This window comes from Ciconia boyciana, chromosome 3 (assembly GCF_034638445.1).
Source record: "Ciconia boyciana chromosome 3, ASM3463844v1, whole genome shotgun sequence".
NCBI lineage: Eukaryota > Metazoa > Chordata > Aves > Ciconiiformes > Ciconiidae > Ciconia > Ciconia boyciana.
Genome location: NC_132936.1, coordinates 106,877,538 through 106,897,903, shown reverse-complemented (window position 1 = coordinate 106,897,903; position 20,366 = coordinate 106,877,538). Strand labels below are relative to the sequence as shown.

Sequence of the window (20,366 nt, the reverse complement as noted above, 5' to 3'; positions counted from 1 at the left end):
CTCAACTGTTTACCTCTACTCAGAGTTAGAGTTTTACAGGTTTCTCATTTCACTCGAAAGCGTGCACATTTGCAAAATAACTGTGTTCTTTTTCATATTTAGGATCAAGCCAAAAGCAAGTTAGCAAATTCATTTAGTGTCAGTTGTACCTCAGCATCCTACTGAGGAAAATTCTACCTAGCCTGTAGAAAGCATAAAGCAGCGTGCACACTCTGTTACTGTGGGTGCTGTTACTGTCATTGAAAACTTGCTATGCTTCATTATTTGCTTCTGCAAATGTGCTGCTGTATCTTGCTCAGTATAAACCCTGGAGAAAAAAAACCCTTATGCTTATTTCATTCTACCAGGGTTTCCAAAATATTTACTGTGATGTCCTGGTTTAACCCCAGCCGGAGGCTTAGCACACAGCTGCCTGCTCACTGCCCCCCCCTGGGATGGGGGAGAAAATGGGAAGAGTAAAAGTGAGAAAACTCATGGGTTGAGATAAGAACAGTTTAATAATTGAAATAAAATAGTAGTAGTAATAATAATAAAAGAATGTACAAAGCAAGTGATACATGATGCAATTGCTTACCACCTGCTGACTGATGCCCAGCCAGTCCCAGAGCAGCGGCCCCCTGGCCAGCTTTCCCCTAGTTTATATACTGAGCATGATGTCATATGGTATGGAATATCCCTTTGGCCAGTTTGGGTCAGCTGTCCTGGCTGTGCCCCCTCCCAGCTTCTTGTGCATCTCCAGCCTTCTCAGTCAGTAGAGCATGAGAAGCTAAAAAGTCCTTGATTTAGTATAAGCACTGCTTAGCAACAACTAAGACATCAGTGTGTTATCAACATTATTCTCATACTAAATCCAAAACACAACACTATATCAGCTACTAGGAAGAAAATTAACTTTATCCCAGCCAAAACCAGGACAGTATCCACGCCTTACTCTATACCATCTACATTGTGCCCAGGTCCCACGCTTTCCAATACATTCCAGTTAATCACCACCACTTTTCCTGTCTTTTAATATATACACAGAGTTTAATATAAACACAGTTTATGGGCCATCCCTCTAAATTGTCCGTTGAGTTCATTTAATCCATGACTTCGGGCTCCATCTGTCATAACAGTCCTTCCAGGCAGGAGAGAAGGTGTGTGGTGTTGGATTATTGCATGCTGAAGCCATTTCTGGTTCCATCATCACTGCGCTTTGCTCAGTTTTCATCAAAGTTCATTCTTCATTAATCTGGGTGATTAATACTGTAATACCATTGTCATGGCATACAGCCACTACAGAAGTGATGATATACAATGTTATATAGCAATTAACATAATACAATTTAATTTATTGTCTATTCTCACCCCAAATCAAATCCCCTTGATGTACACATTGGACTTCCTCATTCTTCCACATTACCCACCAAGTGCACCCAGGTCCTTGAGCAAAAAGCAATCCCACAAATGCGTTTGCCTTTGCCCGAGGCAGGAGTAACCTAGACTGTCTTCCCCAGCATATTTTTTATGTGGACTACAGGGACTTTATCCCCTTCTACAGTACATGAAGGTTTTGATTGGGCAGGGCCAGCTCGATTGGCAGATCCCCTAGTGTTGACTAACCAGGTGGCTTTTGCTAAATGTGTATCCCACTGTTTAAATGTCCCAGCACCCATTGCTCTCAGTGTAGTCTTTAACAGCCCATTGTATCGTTCAGTTTTCCCAGAGGCTGGCGCATGATAGGGGATGTGATATACCCACTCAGTGCCATGCTCTTTGGCCCAGGTGTCTATGAGGTTGTTTCAGAAGTGAGTCCCATTGCCTGACTCAATTCTTTCTGGGGTGCCATGTCCCCACAGGACTTGCTTTTCAAGGCCCAGGACAGTGTTCCAGGTGGTGGCATGGGGCACGGGATATGTTTCCAGCCACCTGGTGGTTGCTTCCACCATTGTAAGCACATAGCGCTTGCCTTGGCAGGTTTGTGGGAGCGTGATATAATCGATCTGCCAGGCCTCCCCATATTTATATTTCAGCCATTGTCCTCCATACCACAGAGGCTTTAACCGCTTGGCTTGCTTGATTGCAGCGCATGTTTCACATTCATGGATAACCTGTGCAATAGTGTCCATGGTCAAGTCTACCCCTCGATCATGAGCCCATCTATATGTTGTATCTCTTCCTTGATGGCCTGAGGTGTTATGGCCCCACTGAGCTATAAGTAATTCACCCTTATGTTGCCAGTCCAGATCCACCTGAGCCACTTCAATCTTAGCAGCCTGATCCACCTGCTGGTTGTTTTGATGTTCCTCAGTGACCCAGCCCTTGGGTATGTGAGCACCTACGTGACGTACTTTTACAGCCAGGTTGTCTACCAGGGCAGCAATATCTTGCCACAGTGTGGCAGCCCAGATGGGTTTGCCTCTGTGCTGCCAGTTGCTCTGCTTCCATTGCTGCAACCACCCCCACAGGGCATTTGCCACCAACCATGAGTCAGTGTAGAGATAAAGTACTGGCCATTTTTCTTGTTCAGCAATATCCAAAGCCAGCTGGATGGCTTTAATTTCTGCAAACTGACTCGATTCACCTTCTCCTTCAGCGGTTTCTGCGACTTGTCGTATAGGACTCCATACAGCACATTCCACCTCTGATGCTTTCCCACAAGATGACAGGACCCACCAGTGAACAGGGCATATTGCTTCTCATTTTCTGGTAGTTTATTATACAGTGGGGACTCTTCAGCACATGTCACCTCCTCTGGTGGTATTCCAAAATTTTTGCCTTCTGGCCAGTCCATGATCAACCAGTCCAAGATTCCTGGGTGACTGGGGTTTCCTGTTTAAGCCTGTTGTGTGATCAGTGCGACCCACTTACTCCACATAGCATCAGTTGCACGATGTATAGAGGGGACCCTCCCTTTGAACATCCAGCCCAGCACCGGCAGTCGGGGTGTCGGGAGGAGCTGTGCTGCAGTACCAACCACTTCCGAAGCAGCTCGAACCCCGTCATATGCTGCCAATACCTCTTTTTCAGTTGGAGTATAGCGGGCCTCGGATCATCTGTATCCCTGAATCCAAAACCCTAAGGATCAACCTCGAGTCTTCCCTGGAGCTTTCTGCCAGAGGCTCCAGGTAGGGCCATTCTCCCCAGCTGCAGTGTAGAGCACATTTTTTACATCTTGCCCTGCCCAGACTGGCCCAAGGGCTACTGCATGAACCATCTCCCATTTAATTTGTTCAAAGGCTTGTCATTGCTCAGGGCCCCGTTTGAAATCGTTCCTCTTCTGGGTCACTTGATAGAGAGGGCTTACAATCAGACTGTAATTTGGAATATGCATTCTCCAAATGCATATTTCTCGCCTAAGAAAGCTTGCGTTTCCTTTTTGCTAGTTGGTGGGGACATAGTGTTATTTTGTTGATCACATCCATTGGGATCTGACGATGTCCATCTTGCCATTTTATTCCTAAAAACTGGATCTCCTGTGCAAGTCCCTGGACCTTACTTTGGTTTATGGCAAAACTGGCTTTCAGAAGGATTTGGACTATTTTCTTCCCTTTCTCAAAAACTTCTACTGTGTTGCCCCACACGATGATGTCATCAATATATTGCAGATATTCTGGAGCTTCACCCTGTTCCAGTGCCGCCTGGATCAGTCCATGGCAAATGGTAGGGCTGTGTTTCCACTCCTGGGGCAGTCAATTCCAGGTGTACTGGGTGCCCCTCCAAGTGAAAGCAAACTGTGGCCTGCACTCTGCTGCCAAAGGGATTGAGAAAAACGCATTAGTGATACCAATTGTGGCATACCACTGGGCTGCTTTTGACTCCAGTTCATATTGAAGTTCTAGCATGTCCGGCATGGCAGCACTCAGCAGCGGCATGACTTCGTTCAGGCCATGACAGTCTACCGTTAGTGTCTGCTCTCCATTTCGCATGGCCATATGGGACTGTTAAAGGGTGAGCGAGTCTTGCTGATCACTCCTTGGCTCTCCAGTCAACAGATAAGCTCATGGATGGGAATCAGGGATTCTCAGCTGGTGCGATATTGCCACTGGTGCATTGTTGTGGTGGCAATTGGTACCCGTTGTTCTTCGACCCTCAGCAACCCTACAACAGAAGGGTCCTTCAAGAGAGCAGGCAAGGTAGACAGCTGTTTAGTTTCCTCCATCTCCAAGGCAGCTATACCGAAAGCCCACCAGTACCCTTTTGGGTCCTTAAAATACCCTCTCCTGAGGCAGTCTATGCCAAGGATGCACGGAGCCTCTGGGCCAGTCACAATGGGGTGCTTTTGCCACTTGTTCCCAGTTAGACTTACTTTGGCCTGCAATACCGTTAGCTGTTGGGATCCTGTCACTCCAGAAATACAGGTGGGTTCTGCCCCTGTATAGCTTGATGGCATTGGGGTACACTGTGCACCGGTGTCCACTAGAGCCTTATACTCCTGTGGGTCTGATGTGCCAGGCCATTGAATCCACACAGTCCAGTAAACCCGGTTGTCCCTTTCCCCCACTTGGCGGGGGGCAGGGCCCCTCTAGTCCTGGTCATAGTATTTGTTACTCACTTCTTGTAAATATGAGTCAGAAGTCTCTTCATTAGGTTCAGAAGTAAGATCAGCCCTCCTACTCTGCCTGGGGAACTGCCCACTGGAAACTGGAGCAGCAATTTTCCTGGAAGAACCCCCTTTTGTGATTGTTTTTCCTTGCAACTCATATACCCCTGCCTCTAGGGTTGAGGTAGATTTTCCATTCCACTTCCTGATGTCCTCTCCGTGGTCATGCAGGTAAAACCACAGGGTGGCCCATGGTGTGTACCTGCAGTATCGTTTCTCTTGAGCAGAGGAGCACTTAACTCCTAATAGCCGAGATGCTGGTCCATATGGGTGGGGAGTAGCACGTATCCTCTTTGAGTTGCTGGACCTTCCGGGACAGTTTCTCCACAGCCGAGACAAGGGAGGAAGAGAGATTTTCTTCATGTTGCCGGAATTGGCCAACCAGTTCATCCACCGTTGGTTCCTCTCCGTCTTTCCAGGTTAATACTGCCAATGAGTTGTCATATGATGATGGTGCGCTCCATACAAACTTCTGCCATGAGTCGTGTGCACTGGACTTCATCTGGATCTTTGGATAACTGCTCGTTGTCCAGGTCATCATAAATCACCTCCAGCACGGCTAATCCCCTCAAGTACTGGACACCTCTCTCCATGGTGGTCCACTTGCCTGGGCGATATATAACATCTTCCTTGAAGGGATACCTTTCCTTCATGCCTGACAGTAGTCACCTCCAGAGGCTGAGGGCTTCTGCCCCTTTTCCAATCTCTTTGTCAATGCCCCCTTGCCTAGAAGGGGATCTCACCTGCTTGGCTTCCCTACCCTCTAATTCCAGGCTACTGGCCCTGTTATCCCAGCATTGGAGCAGTCAGGTGGCAATGTGCTCACCTGGATGATAGCTGAAATCTTTTCGCATATCTCGCAGCTCACTCAGGGATAGGGATTGGGTGGTTACCATCTTGTTTATGAGTTCTTCCTCTTCTCGTGATGGCCCTGCTTTTTCATCATTCCTTGTTAAAGGAGCTGACTTTCACTTCCAAGATTTCTTCTTGTGTATAGGGGCGACTGATACCAGCACGGGTTGGTTCTCTGGTTCAGCTGCAGTGCCTGTTGCAGGGATTGGAGTAGCTGCAGTGCCTACCATTTTGTCATCAGAGCCAGAGACCTTCTCTTCCCCTTGAGGGTACTGAATAGTATTAAACAGGGCTCACTAGGCATGGGTCAGGCCCCAGCACGTTGCAGTGATTTGTGTCTCTTTGGAGTTGCCAGGGTGACAGCATACTTTTTGCAAATACTTAACTAGTTTTTCAGGATTCTGCACTTGTTGAGGGGTGAAGTTCCAAAACACTGGCGGTGCCTACTGTCCTAGGTACTTGCCCATACTATCGCACACACCCTGCCACTCATAACTGTCCAGCCTTGGGGTAGATCTCTGGGTGATATTCTTAAATAGTTGTTTAACTTTAAACAAGACCTGAAACACATTCAGGAGTAGGAGTAACAGGAACATGCCCGTTTGAACATCCCAAGGATATTCAGAATTCTCAAGAGCTATTGTAACTAGCCTGGAGGAGAAGGGGAAGGAAGGTGTCTCCTCCATAAATTGGCTGTCTGAGGAGAAAAGGTACACAATGTAATTATTAATAATTTTCGAGAGATGGTTCCTGAAGTATGGAGATGATGGCAATGCTGAGTACAAATACCGGATTAGTCTCACGACCAGCCATTTTGTATCATAAACCAGTGATACAAAGTACAGCGAAACGATAATCTTGACCCAGCTCCCCGTGGTGATAAACAGCACAACAGGGAGCATATACTGCAAGTGAGGTGTTACATAACACAACTGAGAACGAGCACAATAACTTTGAGAGCAAATTAATCAACATTGTGACCAGTGACTATCAAACCAATATAATGAATGTTTATAAAAAACTTGTTCTAACGTGCTCTGGTCAGATTTGTTGTTATCTCAATCCATCGAGCCCCATGTTGAGTGCCAAAAAGGACTGTCGTGGTTTAACCCCAGCCAGTGACTTAGCACCACACAGCCACTCTCTTGCTCCTCCCCCGTTGGGATGGGGGAGAAAATGGGAAGAGTAAAAGTGAGAAAACTCATGGGTTGAGATAAGAACAGTTTAATAATTGAAATAAAATAAAATAATAATGAAAAAAGAATATACAAAGCAAGTGATGCACGATGCAGCTGCTCACCACACGCCAACCGATGTCCAGCCAGTCCCTGAGCAGCAGCCCCCTGGCCAGCTTTCCCCTAGTTTATATACTGAGCATGATGTCATATGGTATGGAATATCCCTTTGGCCAGTTTGGGTCAGCTGTCCTGGCTGTGCCCCCTCCCAGCTTCTTGTGCATCTCCAGCCTTCTCAGTCAGTAGAGCATGAGAAGCTGAAAAGTCCTTGACTTAGTGTAAGCACTACTTAGCAACAACTAAGACATCAGTGTGTTATCAACATTATTCTCATACTAAATCCAAACCACAGCACTATATCAGCTACTAGCTGATACGAAAATCAACTCTATCCCAGCCAAAACCAGGACATGCAAGTACCATGAGAAGTATGTAGCCCAACCCAGAGCAAGGCACTGCTGTTGTTGATGGTGGAACGCTCCAGTGGTGATTGTTGTGCATCCCCTCTCCTGCTCCCACCCTGAAAGTTTAGAAGTCTTTCCATGGCATGTATTATGCAGCACTGTTTATGTTGTGTTTCAGATACATAAATGACATGTTTGAGACAGAGATGTGCTTATTTTGTATAGGACTTATGCCAGAAAAATTTGGTTTTCACCTTTAAAACTTCTCTGTTTGTAGAGATATAAAAACTTTACTTTTGTCTACTGTCATTTGAGTCTGGTGAGTTTAGCCTTCTTTAGAATCTTGTAGTTTTACTAGTTACCTTTATTTTGGTGGTGTAGGGTCATTTTTTTGGTCTTGAACAGTGTGACTGACATCACATGAATAGTGAATTCAAGTTGCATATGTTTCCTGAAATTGTAGCCACCAGCTAAGTAAGAAGTTTTTAAAACGAAGAGTAAGACAGCTTACACACAGGTCTCGTTAGTCTTAGGCCCTTATTGGAGGTGCTTGCGCTTTTGAATGCATCATTATGAGGTTCTTTGATGCAACTGTGGTGAGAATTAGAAAGGTTAAACAGTAGAAAAGAAACAGAACTGTTTTTATGAAATACTCTTGTTAGCCAAGGTAGGGAAATGCTAGCAATTCTCTTAGTCAATACATACTGAACTGTCAGGAAAAAAATTGGGAAAAGTTAGCTTTATGAAGTAAAATTAAAATATTCTGTTCCACACCCCCCTTTTTCTGCTGTTGTTCGTCCCATGTGTCCCATCCCCTGTCTCCCCCAGAAAAAAAAGAAAAAAGGTTAGGATAAATTTCACTGCTAAATGCTGTACAGCACAGATCTGGTTCTTTTCTAATACTGTAGGCTGGGTCTAGAAGCTAAAAAAGAAGAAAATCTGGCAGACTGGTTCTCTCAGGTAAGTGCACATCACTTTGAATTAAAGAATTATTTAATTCTCTTATAAATCAAAATCTGTTTTGGATTTATATCTTATTTTGTATTTCTGGGGTTTTGTGTGTGTTTGTTTTTTGTGGGTTTTGGGTGTTTGTTTTTTTTTTTTAAATACAAAACAAAGTACTTGCTCTTTCTATGTCTTACATTGCTATCATGGTCTTAAATAGAAGTGCCTAGATTGAAGAGCTGAATAAATTTAGGAAGCTGTAAAAAGGATGAGCACCAACGATTTCATCCCATCCCTCCCCCCCCCCCCCATATATATACACACACACACACACACACACACATATTTTCGTAATTCATGTATGAATTCCTCTTTCATTAAGAGTGCAAAACTTCAGTGAAGTGATAGGAATTTCACAGGCTTGGGAGTTCTATTTCACTTCAAGATGATGTATAACAAATGTTAGTACCTGTTGTTACGGAATGAGTTTTCTGGCTCATGAGGTTCAAAACAACCAGAGTAGAGATGACTAGTTTAGATTAGCCTACTTATGAAAGATTGTAAATAGATATCAGTGGTGTACATTGCCTTTCACTAGTATAATTTTTACATATACCCTAAGGAATAAAACTCTTTTTGACATGAGATAGAGACATTTCTTACAAAAGTGCAGTTTATTGGTTCCTGGAAGTGAGCTACTGGCTCTTACTTGGATTCGTGAAATTCAATTTTAGTTAAGCGTTTACATTATTCAGATCTATTATTAAACTTAATGTCCCTGCTTAACTTTCTCTAATTATAGGTAACAAAATCAATCTCAAAGCATAGCTTTGCTAACTTTTTGAGCACAAAAACTTTTTAAATAGGAGACTTTTCTTGAATTGCATGCTATGCGCTTGAATTACGGAATGTTCTTTGTGTATGAAATGGAAACTTCAGTATCTAAATAATCTTTTGAAAGGTGATCACAAAATCAGAGATGATTGAATACTATGATGTGAGTGGCTGTTATGTTCTTCGTCCTTGGGCTTATGCTATTTGGGAAGCTATCAAGAACTTCTTCGATGCAGAGATCAAGAAACTTGGAGTGGAAAACTGTTACTTCCCCATGTTTGTGTCCCAGGCTGCCCTAGAGAAGGAGAAGACTCATATTGCTGACTTTGCTCCTGAGGTACACTTCAAAACATTATTTTAATCAGAGTACAAGAAAACCCAACCACTTAGTCGGCAGCTGAGTATGAAAGTAACTTTTTTTCAAACTTGCTTTGATATTTTTTATTTGTTTGTTTATTTATTTATTTCCCCCCCTTTTTTTGTTCCTTCCTTTAGGTTGCTTGGGTCACAAGATCTGGGAAAACAGATCTGGCTGAACCGATTGCTGTACGTCCCACAAGTGAAACAGGTAGACCTCTTTTCACGCAGTTTGGCTGTAAAGAAAACAATTACAGGTATAGTGTAGCTGATAAGACAAGCATCCCTTTTGAAAATTGGAAACCCATTTTTTAGAATGTTTTCTATAACTCCTTATCAAAATTTCCTAAATTTGCTGCTGCTTATAGCAAATGTCACAACACTATACATTCCCTTAAATGGACTTTTCTAGGAAATGTACACGCTAGGAATTTTTCCATTAATATCCTGAAGACTGACTTGCTTTGACTAAAAAACACATTTGGTTGGTTGTTTTATATTGTTTATAAGAAAATTTCTTCATCTCATAATTCACTTCAGTTTTGCATGTACTTTGACTATAGCTGTGAAACTAGCTTTTACTAAAATTTTCTCTGAGTAATTTAAACAAACATTTTAATACCTAAGGCTGGATGAGTTTCTAATTGATTCGGGTGTGGTATAGCATCCTGAAATCTCGAGGTCAGTGAATTTTTATTTGTGAACCTAGATGTATTTACATACTCTAAGCCAGTGACTCAAACATAGTGTCATTAGATATTAAGCTTTGGATTGTACTTTGACCAGCAGCAAGCAAGCTATTTTGCAGAGACACAGGACGAAGTGAAAGTACACCTTTCAGTGAAAATATTATGTTAAGACCAAAAAATGTGTTTTAAAGAGAATTAAACATAAAAGCATAGTTCTCGCAGCAGAGAATGTTAAGCTTAGACGTAGCAAAAAGAAAGGTTTGGCATAAACTGGCTGTATTGTGCAGAGACCCAAAGCTGCTTTCTTTTTACAGTCATGTATCCTGCCTATGCAAAGTGGGTGCAGTCACACAGGGATCTTCCTATCAAGCTTAATCAGTGGTGCAACGTTGTGGTATGTCTGTACACGATTTCTGAGTAACTGTTGTATCGTAAGCGCAGTGTAGGACAATTATTCTATGTGGACATGGCATGATGATACTAATCACAGCACATATTTCACGGCAAAAGTATGAATGTGGTTTATGTGATTTGTTTTTCTCACTGTTTTTAATAAAACATACTTTATCAATGTATATTGTTGATTAAATTGTTTAAGTAGAAATCTGTGAATAGTTGACTTTTTATCTTTTATTTAGATTTTCTAATACTTATTTATAAACATTATTTTTAACAATAATTTGACATTTTAATGTTAATCATGGTGTTCAATTTTTTTATTTACCGCCCTCCAGCGTTGGGAGTTCAAACATCCCCAACCTTTCCTTCGCACTCGTGAGTTCCTTTGGCAAGAGGGTCACACAGCATTTGCAACATATGAAGAAGCAGCAGAGGAGGTAAAAAGCAAATGCGTTGGTGCTTTTGCTTTCAGAAAGTTACTTTACTTCATAGAAACTCAAACAAATCTCTCTACTAGGACCTGGTAGAAGTCTGTCTCCTTTTCTTTGGAAAATGAAAAGGAGACAGAAATGAAAATGCTGCCTCATGAAAAATGCCAAGTGTACTAGAACCCATTTTTTTCTCAGATGTAACCCATGTCTGAGGCTTTAGGCTCTTCAAACAATATGGGGAGTTCGAAGAGTGTGTTATATAAAGAATGCTTTCCCTAAAAATCGTTTTACTTAAATCTGTTTTCGTTAAAAATCTAAACAATGCGTTCACATGTTGACTGCTAGAAATTTTAACACTTCTTTTGCCCAGAAGACAGATGTTTCATTTTGTATCATGGCATATCTTTATTTACTTAGCAGATGTTCAGACTTTTAGGTGGAAACGAGAAGTCAGTATAGCCATTGGACTGGCTTGTCTGCAGTGACTCTTCTTGTCTTCTGTCATGGTTTATAGTTGTTGCTATTTGATTCATAGAAGATAACAGGCAAAGTTTAAAGCAATTGAAGAAATCTTGTTTTTTAATCACAATCTTGAGAAAGTGTTAAATTTTTAAGATTTTAGACTGGCATATAAAAATATTTAATGATTTATCAAATGCAAAATACTAAGTAATTCTTAAGACAGGATGTTCATCATAGGTGATGCAGATACTTGATCTGTATGCTCAAGTGTACGAAGATCTTCTAGCAATACCTGTTGTGAAAGGAAGGAAGACAGAGAAGGAAAAATTCGCTGGGGGTGATTATACAACCACTGTAGAGGCATTTATATCTGCCAGTGGAAGAGCTATCCAGGTATTTATCTATTAGAAGAATATTTTTTTCAGTAAATACAGTAAGATGAAAGCCTTAAACTGATGCTTGATAAACTCAACTTTCCATTGAGTAGAATTTTTCTGTGTGCAACTATTTCAGGGAGCAACATCACATCATCTAGGGCAGAATTTCTCAAAGATGTTTGAAATTGTATTTGAAGATCCCAAGAAACCAGGAGAAAAACAGTTTGCTTATCAGAATTCCTGGGGCATTACAACTCGAACTATTGGTGTAATGACAATGATTCATGGAGATAACATGGGATTGGTGCTCCCACCTCGAGTAGCCTGTGTTCAGGTGTGTAAAAATGCCTTAAACTACCATTTTATTTCCTTTCCTGTCTTGGAATTCATGAGCATTCCATATCGGGCACCTGGAAGACTTAACGTAGGATAGGAGATGTCTGATTACAGAGCATGCTGTAGAAAGTTAATACACATCATTAGGGTACTTGCAGTGGACGAGATCCCTTTAATAGTCCATCTATTTGAAATAATTGTATCTGTTACCATTTGGATGAAAAGGGAAATGTATCACTTACTTCTGAGAACTTGAAAGAAATTACTGGGATATAGGGCCACAATATTGTTTTTAAGTTTTTATAATAACTAGGAGCTCATTTTCTTATAACATAAAGTACATGTCATGTTATATTGCAGGTTGTAATTATACCCTGTGGTATCACAAATTCCCTTTCTGAAGAGGACAAAGAGGCTTTATTGAAGAAATGTAATGAATATCGTAATAGGCTGCTTAGTGTTAATATCCGTGTACGGGCTGATTTAAGAGACAACTATTCACCTGGTTGGAAGTTCAACCACTGGGAACTTAAGGTACGTTTCTTTCCAGGAGGTGTTTTGAAGTTTATATGTGGGGTATGTATGCGGCACGTTATGCGTGCCTTGTATTCTGAAGGCAAATATTTTTTCTAAATGAAAAATTGCTGCCTGATAATCAGTGATCACTTTCATTAATAAATGAAGAAAAGATGTTTTCTGAGACTTGCTCTGTTTCCTAGGATTTGTGTGTCACTAGCGATTTTTGAACCTCCAAGTCTCCACTTTATGTATCTAGAAAATGAAATTAATAGTACAAATTACTTGCATGTTTAAAAACTTGTACTAATACTTAAGTGTCTCCAGAGTCACAACAGTGCCTTTGTTGCACACAGTGGAACAGAGAAGATAAACCTGTACAGCATCAACAAAGAAAGCAGCAATTTTTTTTTGTTTCAAAATTACCATGTTCCCTTCATATAGTAGTTGAGAGGAACAGTTCTGCTTCATCAAATACAAGAGGCTTTTGTAAAACAAAAATAGTGAACAAAATGAAACAATGAATAGATGAATGAAACAATTCAATTGGAAATTGAATGATGTATTGATATGGGATCATATTTTTGTTCTGAATTTGAAATTAGTTTCAGTATGTTAATCTTCAATGTAAGACCAAAAGGGTTGTCAAGCACTGGAACAGGCTGCCCAGGGAAGTGGTTGAGTCACCATCCCTGGAGGTATTTGAAAGACATGTAGATGTGGTGCTTAGGGACATGGTTTAGTGGTGGACTTGGCAGTGCTAGGTTAATGGTTGAACTCCACGATCTTAAAGGTACTTTCCAACCTAAATGATTCTGTGATTCTATGATAGAAGCTCCCTGAGTTGTTGAAAGTTCCCATTGTGTTGAAGTTCTCTTTCCTTTGTGTAACCTTTTTTTTTTTTTTTTTTTAAATGGAGCTCTAATCCCATGAATGCATGTTGGGAGACTTTTTAAATAAAATTAGGTTTCTCAAGGAGGCACAGCATGGGGCAAACTTGATGTTTTTTTTATAAAATCTACTAATGTGTCCAGCATAATATGTAAACTGGATCTTGAGGGTAATTGCAGGCAAAGTGCACTTACTTTATTGAGTACTGATAAGGAATTTCATAGGATAAAAAAATACAAGGGTACTGGAGTAAGAAGTACAAGAAAGAACTGGGAAGTTTTTTGCCTTATGTACTTTTCAGCTTAGCAGATTTCTGATGTTACCTCCAAAAAGAGCCAAGTCATAGGTACTTGTTTTATAATGTCTGGTATTATTGGTTCCATTGCTCTTTCTCAGGAAGCCTTCCTATGTGACTGTTAGGCATCCTTCTTTCACTGGAAAGTAGTATTACAATTAAAAATACTAGATACTTTCCAATGAGTTTTAATTATGGAGACAGCTTTTTTGTATGCCATAAACTAGAATATTTGTTCAGTTTAAATTGTTTGTTAATAACAGCTTTGAATAGCTTTTTATGTAGCTTTGCAGTAGGAGTAGATATTTCACCCTTTGGACAGATTTTACTATATTATTAATCTTTTTAGCATAAATAAAGGGGGTGTGGTGTGTATAGGGAATCATTTGGAAGCTGTGAACTTGAAGAGATTCCAGAGCACAAAATGCACAGAAAGCTTGGGTAAATGTCTTTGATTCTCCTGTTCACCTGTTGAACACTGTAGAATGTTTTTAGCTTTTTAGCTTACTGATTAGATTTCCCTTGGGGGGGGGTGGAACCCGACACCAAAATGCATTCACACTTAATCTCTTCATTTCCCGTGAAGGAATATGTACAGCTTGGGACACAAGTTAGAAGGACGTAGAGAAAATAAGTTAGACTCAGTAGACTCTTAACTGACTAGTGAAATGGAAACTCTTTTTGTCTGATGGCATATGGGAGATGAGAAAGTACATGGTTCTGATCACCAAAGTTTATGAAGCATAAAAGCTTTACATAAATAAAGCAACTGTTTGTAGTCAAATATTCAGTGCAATTAATGTTGATATTAGGGCTATATTTAACAGAACTTTTGCTGTTTGCTGTTCATACAGTTTAAAGTGTTCTGTGAAAAAGGAATTAAAAGGTAGTATTGGATGAACTAGAACATTAAAATGACTATAGAAGCCTTAATCATTCAGATTTTTAAAATCTGATTTGCACTGTCTGGGATAACTGTCTTAGTGTAGTTTCAGTTGTGCTTTTAACTGTCTTAGTATTACTTGCATGTTGGCACAGATGCAGTCCCCAAGCTAGCGGAGCGAGGCTGGAGCAAGGTATAACACACAAGTGAAGAGAGTGTGGATGGGAAAGACAGAAATGCATAAAAGCAGTGGAATATATGCTGATTTTTTACAAAGAAACTTAAATGTGTGATTCCATTTTAAGACTGGGCTTTAGAACAAAACCAAACAAAAAAAAGAAAACAAAAAAAGAGAGAGAGAAAATGAACTCTTCTGAGAATGACTGATTCATTGTAACTCCTAACTCTTTTTAATGAAGGGTGTTCCAGTCAGGGTTGAAGTGGGACCACGAGACATGAAAAGTCAACAGTTTGTAGCTGTTAGACGAGACACAGGACAGAAGCTGACCTTTTCTGAACATGAGGCAGAAGACAGACTGAAGCAGATTTTGGAGGAGATCCATGCTAACCTTTACAACAGGTAAATTGAGAGGTACAGTAAATGGCTGTGCTAATCACAGATGCGCTTTACCTGTCAGAAGAATGTCTCACATTATTGGTTCATCTGTGCAGAAAGACAAGTTAGGCCCATCTTTCTCTTTGTGACATTTCTTTTTTCTGCCTCTGAAACTTGTTCACATACAGTGATAGAAATTTCCTATTGTGCTCATGAAACGGAATGTTAAAGGTTGTGAACTTATTTTAAAAAATATTTCTGTGAATTTATGTAAAGTATTAATAAACAAATACACCATAAATAATTAATGGGATAATAATGCACAGGATTCGCTCCTGAAAGAAGCTTTTGGTAGGGAATTTTGAAAGATACAAAGTTGTCCAAGAAACTTAAGTAGTTGAAGTTCTCTGTTCAGAAGTGTATTTTAAGACCCTATGTCCTTTCATATTGACTGTAAGGGTCATGGTCACGACTTTCATGGTATTGTTTTCTTATAAGCAATCAAATGCTTTTGGAACTGTTATTTGCACTTACTGCATATGCCAAATCCCTTGTATGTCTGTCATTGCAAATTGTTGTTTGTAAGGACACCGAGAAAGAACATGGTGCTGATCCAGCACCATGGCAGATGAGTTTTCCTACTTTCTTCTGTGGTGATCAAAGTTGCGTACAAGCAGAATATTTTTACCTAGTTAAAAAGCATTTTGCTATTTAGATTTGGAACATAATTAAAAAAGATAAATCTACATCTGTAGTACTTACTGTTTCTATCTACAGCTGGTCAGCATTGAACTAACATGCACAACAGTGTGAATTAACACGGTGAAATGTACAGCAACCTGGAGAACAGCCCATTGGCAATTAATCAAAATTTTGTCCCTTTGAGGGCAGAAGTGGTAGAAAGACATAACCTGATTAGGAAGATTTGAATTAATATATAGCTTCTCTTCCTGTAACTTTCTGTTTTGACTGACTCTGAAAACCTCGTTTATTTGGTCAGTGAGGTTATGTGCATAAATCTGCCCTGACTGAGTTTTTTTTTTTCCCTTTTCTTAGAGCTTCTGAGGACCTAAAAAGTCATATGGTGGTGGCCAATACTATGGAGGACTTTCAAAAAGAGCTTGATTCAGGAAAGGTAAGGAAATTTACTACATTCTATCCTGGTAAGTACCTTCACACACTTTCTGTCCCTTACAAATAATCAGGGGCTAGAAATTTCAAAGCTTATATATAAATACTGTTGTGGTTTTTATGGAATTCTCCCCTCACAAGCAGATGAAGCCTTTCCTGTAGAGCTGCACAAAAATGAATTAGCTTTCCCAAAATTTGTGATGTACGTTGCTTTCTTCTTTTGCTAAAATACCATATTTACTAAACACGGTGTTTCAGGCTACCACCATTCAAAATTTAGTCCTATGCTAGAGGTGACAGGCTATCTTGAAGTGACTTACAATGCTGCAGTTTGGTAATGTGCATTTAAAGTGTTACATTTTTATCAGAAAGTGCTTTTCAGAGAGATTAATGTAAATATTTTATTCAGTTTATCTTAAACTTACTGTCATTATTCTAATGCAAACAGTGAAAAACACCTGTCAAATCTTGTAATAGGGTCCAAGTAAGAGTTTAAAGTACATGCTGTTTACGTCAAAGAAGTTTTGCCTTTATGACCTGAGTAGAAGCCATTGGGTTCATTGAGAATTACTGCAAGTCAGAAACCTCCTTGGGTTGATAGTAAGAATAACCCATAATGTGGATGATTGAGCTCTACCGATCTAGAGATCTGCGAAAAATTTAAAGTTCTGGCAATGTATATGAAGTTTAGATGAGAGATTAAGTCTTAAGTAGAGAATTGAGCTGCTGCTTCTTTTTCAGAGATCCACTGACAGAAGTTCTTAACCCTGAAATTCTGTCACAAACTTCAGCTTGTGAAATTGTTCATATATTTAGATTAATGTGTTCAAGCAGTAGGATCCCCAGGATCAATCATTAAGGCTGTGTATTTTATAGAGAGAGATCAGGGTTTTTTTGTATACCAATTAGATCTACTCTGAATATGTCAAAATTTCTGATGGAAAATGCACAAGTGCCAGGAATTCATAGTACTTTTGTTAACTTAAAAAACAGTTCTAAGTTATTATTGGTTAGGCTTGACCTTCCATCACACTCTCTTTTGCATTTCTATTGCACTTAAATTTAATTTATAGCAAGATTTAAAGGAATAATTATGAACTTCAGAGGAGGGACTGATTGAGCATGCTTATGAAGTTGAGGATACAGAGTTTTTAGACATTCTGTGCATAGGTGCTAGAATAGTAGTACTGCTTTATTTTCCTCTACAAAACTAAATGCAAGTGTGAAATACTCTGTTTCCAAACAGCTTTGGGCTCGTCCTACTGACGGCAAAGTATCACTTCCTTGCTGCAAGTGTCTCTAAAGCACCTGATTATTCTGGTGGTAGATTTAAAAACCAAAAATCTTTAGTCTTTGCTTAACAAATAATTGTGCTCTGCATAGATGTTTAACTAGTACTGCTGCTCCCATGTATTGTGATTTCAAGCTGTGCCATCATATATCTTTCACTTCTGAATTAAACAAGCACTCTGAAACTATGCTTGACTGTCTTCAAGACACAGAAACAGTCGAGGAAGACATAAGCTCTTAAAAGATCGTAAAAGATGCAGTAAACTTGTATGTAAAAATAAACTGAAATGGAGAGTCAAGCTGATTCCAAGAGCAGGAATGGAACGTGAAGCTAATTCTGTATTTGTACATGCACATAAATGATTATCCTTTAATTTTGATGAAATACTACAGAAACCGCTTTCTTCTCCTCCTACCGCAGAGGTTCCAAATGATATCCTCTGCCTATGGGGAGAGGGTAAAATGCCTGGTCTTCAATGTCCAACACTCATTGTTTTGTACAGCTAGATTCTAGAGAGGGCCAAGAGAATCGAACTATTTGTATTACATTTAGAACTCTAAATAATCTAGTTTATCATAATCTAGTTTATGATGTAGTTATCATCATAATCTAGTTTATGATTTAGTTAAACTTGGAAATGTAAATAAATATTTTTACATTCCAAGTTGGATACTTGCAGCATTTTGGTACTTAGGTTATATAAGTTTATTATAATCGGCATATCTGAATTGAAAAAAGTCATGTACGTCATTTTATGACTGCTTCACTCTCTACCTATATAAGTTGTATGGACAAAAGTTTATAGCATATGTCTTCTGTAATTTCTTGAAATTACACTGTGTTAGTACTACTGTTTAAGAAGAAAATTCGTATGCTGAAGTACTCCTGCTTAATTCCTGTTGCTGTTTTCCCCTTACTATAATTGCAGGGTAAACTATTAGCTCTTCAAAAATGCAGACTGCTTCTATGTTCCTTTAAGTTGCATGCAAAGTTCAGTTGAAACTCTAAGAATAATTGCACAGGTATTTAAACAAAGTTTTGTTTAACTAACAGAAGATTAATGCAAGAACAGTATAGTAGAGTGGTAATAGTTCCTTTTCTCAGTTGCAAGAAAGTGAAGCTATAAAGTCAAGTCTAATAAAGGTGTGTTCCAGTTCAAGGCAAATTGAGAATTTTGCACTAAGAGTGTAAATTGGGTGAAAGAAAGCCACAGATCAGCAAACCTTATTCACAGTTTGGATAGAATTAAAATGACTGTGAAGGCTGAATTTGGTAGCTGTTGTTGTTCTCGGCTATTAGCATTACATGAGTGTTCAAATGTGTGTAGGGGGTGTCTTTTTAACAGTAATCCTACTTTTTAGTAGTAAACAGAATTTTCACTGTGAAAGTCCATTAAAAATGAAAAAAGTCAGTAAAATGGAGTATAAAACTCGGGAATAGAGATTTACTACAATAGCTAAGAATAGTACTGAGAAGAGTGTATGAGATTATTATTTCAACTTTACTTTCTCAATATCCTTCAGTTAAGCTAACTGAAGGAAATGGCAGGAAAATACGCACCGTGTCCCCCTGCCCCCAAGAAAAATGTGCTGTTGGTGACTGCTTTCTTAAAATATGTATGTCCTTGTCTTGTTCAGAAAATATGAAAATTCATAGTAATGGAATTAAAATGGAAACTTCATGAGGAAAGCATTATCTTGCAGTATGTAAGCAAGCATTTGTTCTGCAGTTTGAAAGATTTAAACTTTTTCTGAAAAACACAGTATTTCAGGAGAAAACAGTATTTATATGTTCCACAGAAGGAAGATATATTGGGTTAAAAAAAAAAAAAAAAAATCAGTACCCTGACTTGATTTAAATGCTGCTTTGGGTTTGTGTAGGTTTTCCCATGCTGCGCTATGGAGAGGTGACTGTGCTTACCTGTTTGTCTGATGAGAAGGAACTATTAAAATTTAATTGTAGCAATCAGAACTTTTCCCACTTTGAGTGTATATGAGATCTTAAGATTTAGGAATCTTCCAGAGACAAGGATGATTTTTTTTTAGATGTATAACTGTGGGGTTTTTTTCTTCCTCCCCTCCCCCCAGATTGTACAAATCCCTTTTTGTGGGGAAATGGAGTGCGAGGATTGGATCAAGAAGACCACTGCCAGGTAAAATATAACTGAACTGGAGAGTATCTACCAAGATCAAAATCAAAATGTTTTGAGTATAAAACAGGAATGTAAGATGCCTCCGGGTATAACATGAATGTAGAGTCCTCACCCTTGACTCTTGCTGACCTGCATGATTCAATATATTTATTCCCTTAGTTCTGAAACTTTCAGACTAATTTGTGTGCTTTTGAGATTTTATGTATAATACACTTTATTTCACCTTTATTTTTAAATGAAAGTATTTATTTATGAATATGCTTTTATTTCAGAGATCAAGATCTTGAGCCTGGCGCCCCCTCCATGGGAGCAAAAAGCCTCTGCATACCTTTTCAGCCTCTCTGTGAACTACAGTGTGGGGCAAGATGTGTCTGCGGCAAAAACCCTGCCAAGTTTTACACCCTATTTGGTCGTAGTTACTAAATTACTAGTGAAAGCACCTTCTCCTTTATCTGTGAATTGAACTTTTTTTAATAAGACTGAAATAGCCCCCAAACTTAATCAGTTTTGCGACTTTTTAAATGATTCAAAAAACAAAGCCATAAATCATAACCCCCCCCAATTGTCAGTCTTAGGCTAGCAGTAATTCACAGACTTTTCTGTAAACATCTCTAATAATAAACATGTATTGTGAGCTGTAATATGCCTTGATTGTTTTTTCTGTGTTGCTCAATGCGGAGGACAAGTATTCTTTGCTTATGTCGTGGTTTTAACCCCAGCCAGCAACCAAGCACCACACAGCTGCTCG

The 20,366-nt window shown here is 39.5% G+C and overlaps 1 protein-coding gene across 4 annotated transcripts in view; it reads left to right on the top strand.

The window, feature by feature from the left end:
- Positions 1–20,259, top strand: part of EPRS1 (glutamyl-prolyl-tRNA synthetase 1) — a 48,526-nt gene extending 28,267 nt beyond the window's left edge. For all 4 annotated transcript variants that reach the window (XM_072856967.1, XM_072856966.1, XM_072856969.1 and 1 more), the window contains 12 exons: positions 7,982–8,033; positions 8,980–9,189; positions 9,348–9,420; positions 10,213–10,292; positions 10,633–10,734; positions 11,428–11,583; positions 11,704–11,901; positions 12,264–12,437; positions 14,908–15,068; positions 16,101–16,179; positions 19,554–19,618; positions 19,891–20,259. In XM_072856967.1, the coding sequence (XP_072713068.1) occupies positions 7,982–8,033; positions 8,980–9,189; positions 9,348–9,420; positions 10,213–10,292; positions 10,633–10,734; positions 11,428–11,583; positions 11,704–11,901; positions 12,264–12,437; positions 14,908–15,068; positions 16,101–16,179; positions 19,554–19,618; positions 19,891–20,041 (1,501 nt within the window). In that variant the 3' untranslated portion in view covers positions 20,042–20,259. The remainder of the gene's footprint in view (positions 1–7,981; positions 8,034–8,979; positions 9,190–9,347; positions 9,421–10,212; positions 10,293–10,632; positions 10,735–11,427; positions 11,584–11,703; positions 11,902–12,263; positions 12,438–14,907; positions 15,069–16,100; positions 16,180–19,553; positions 19,619–19,890) is intronic.
- The last annotated feature ends 107 nt before the right edge of the window (positions 20,260–20,366 follow it).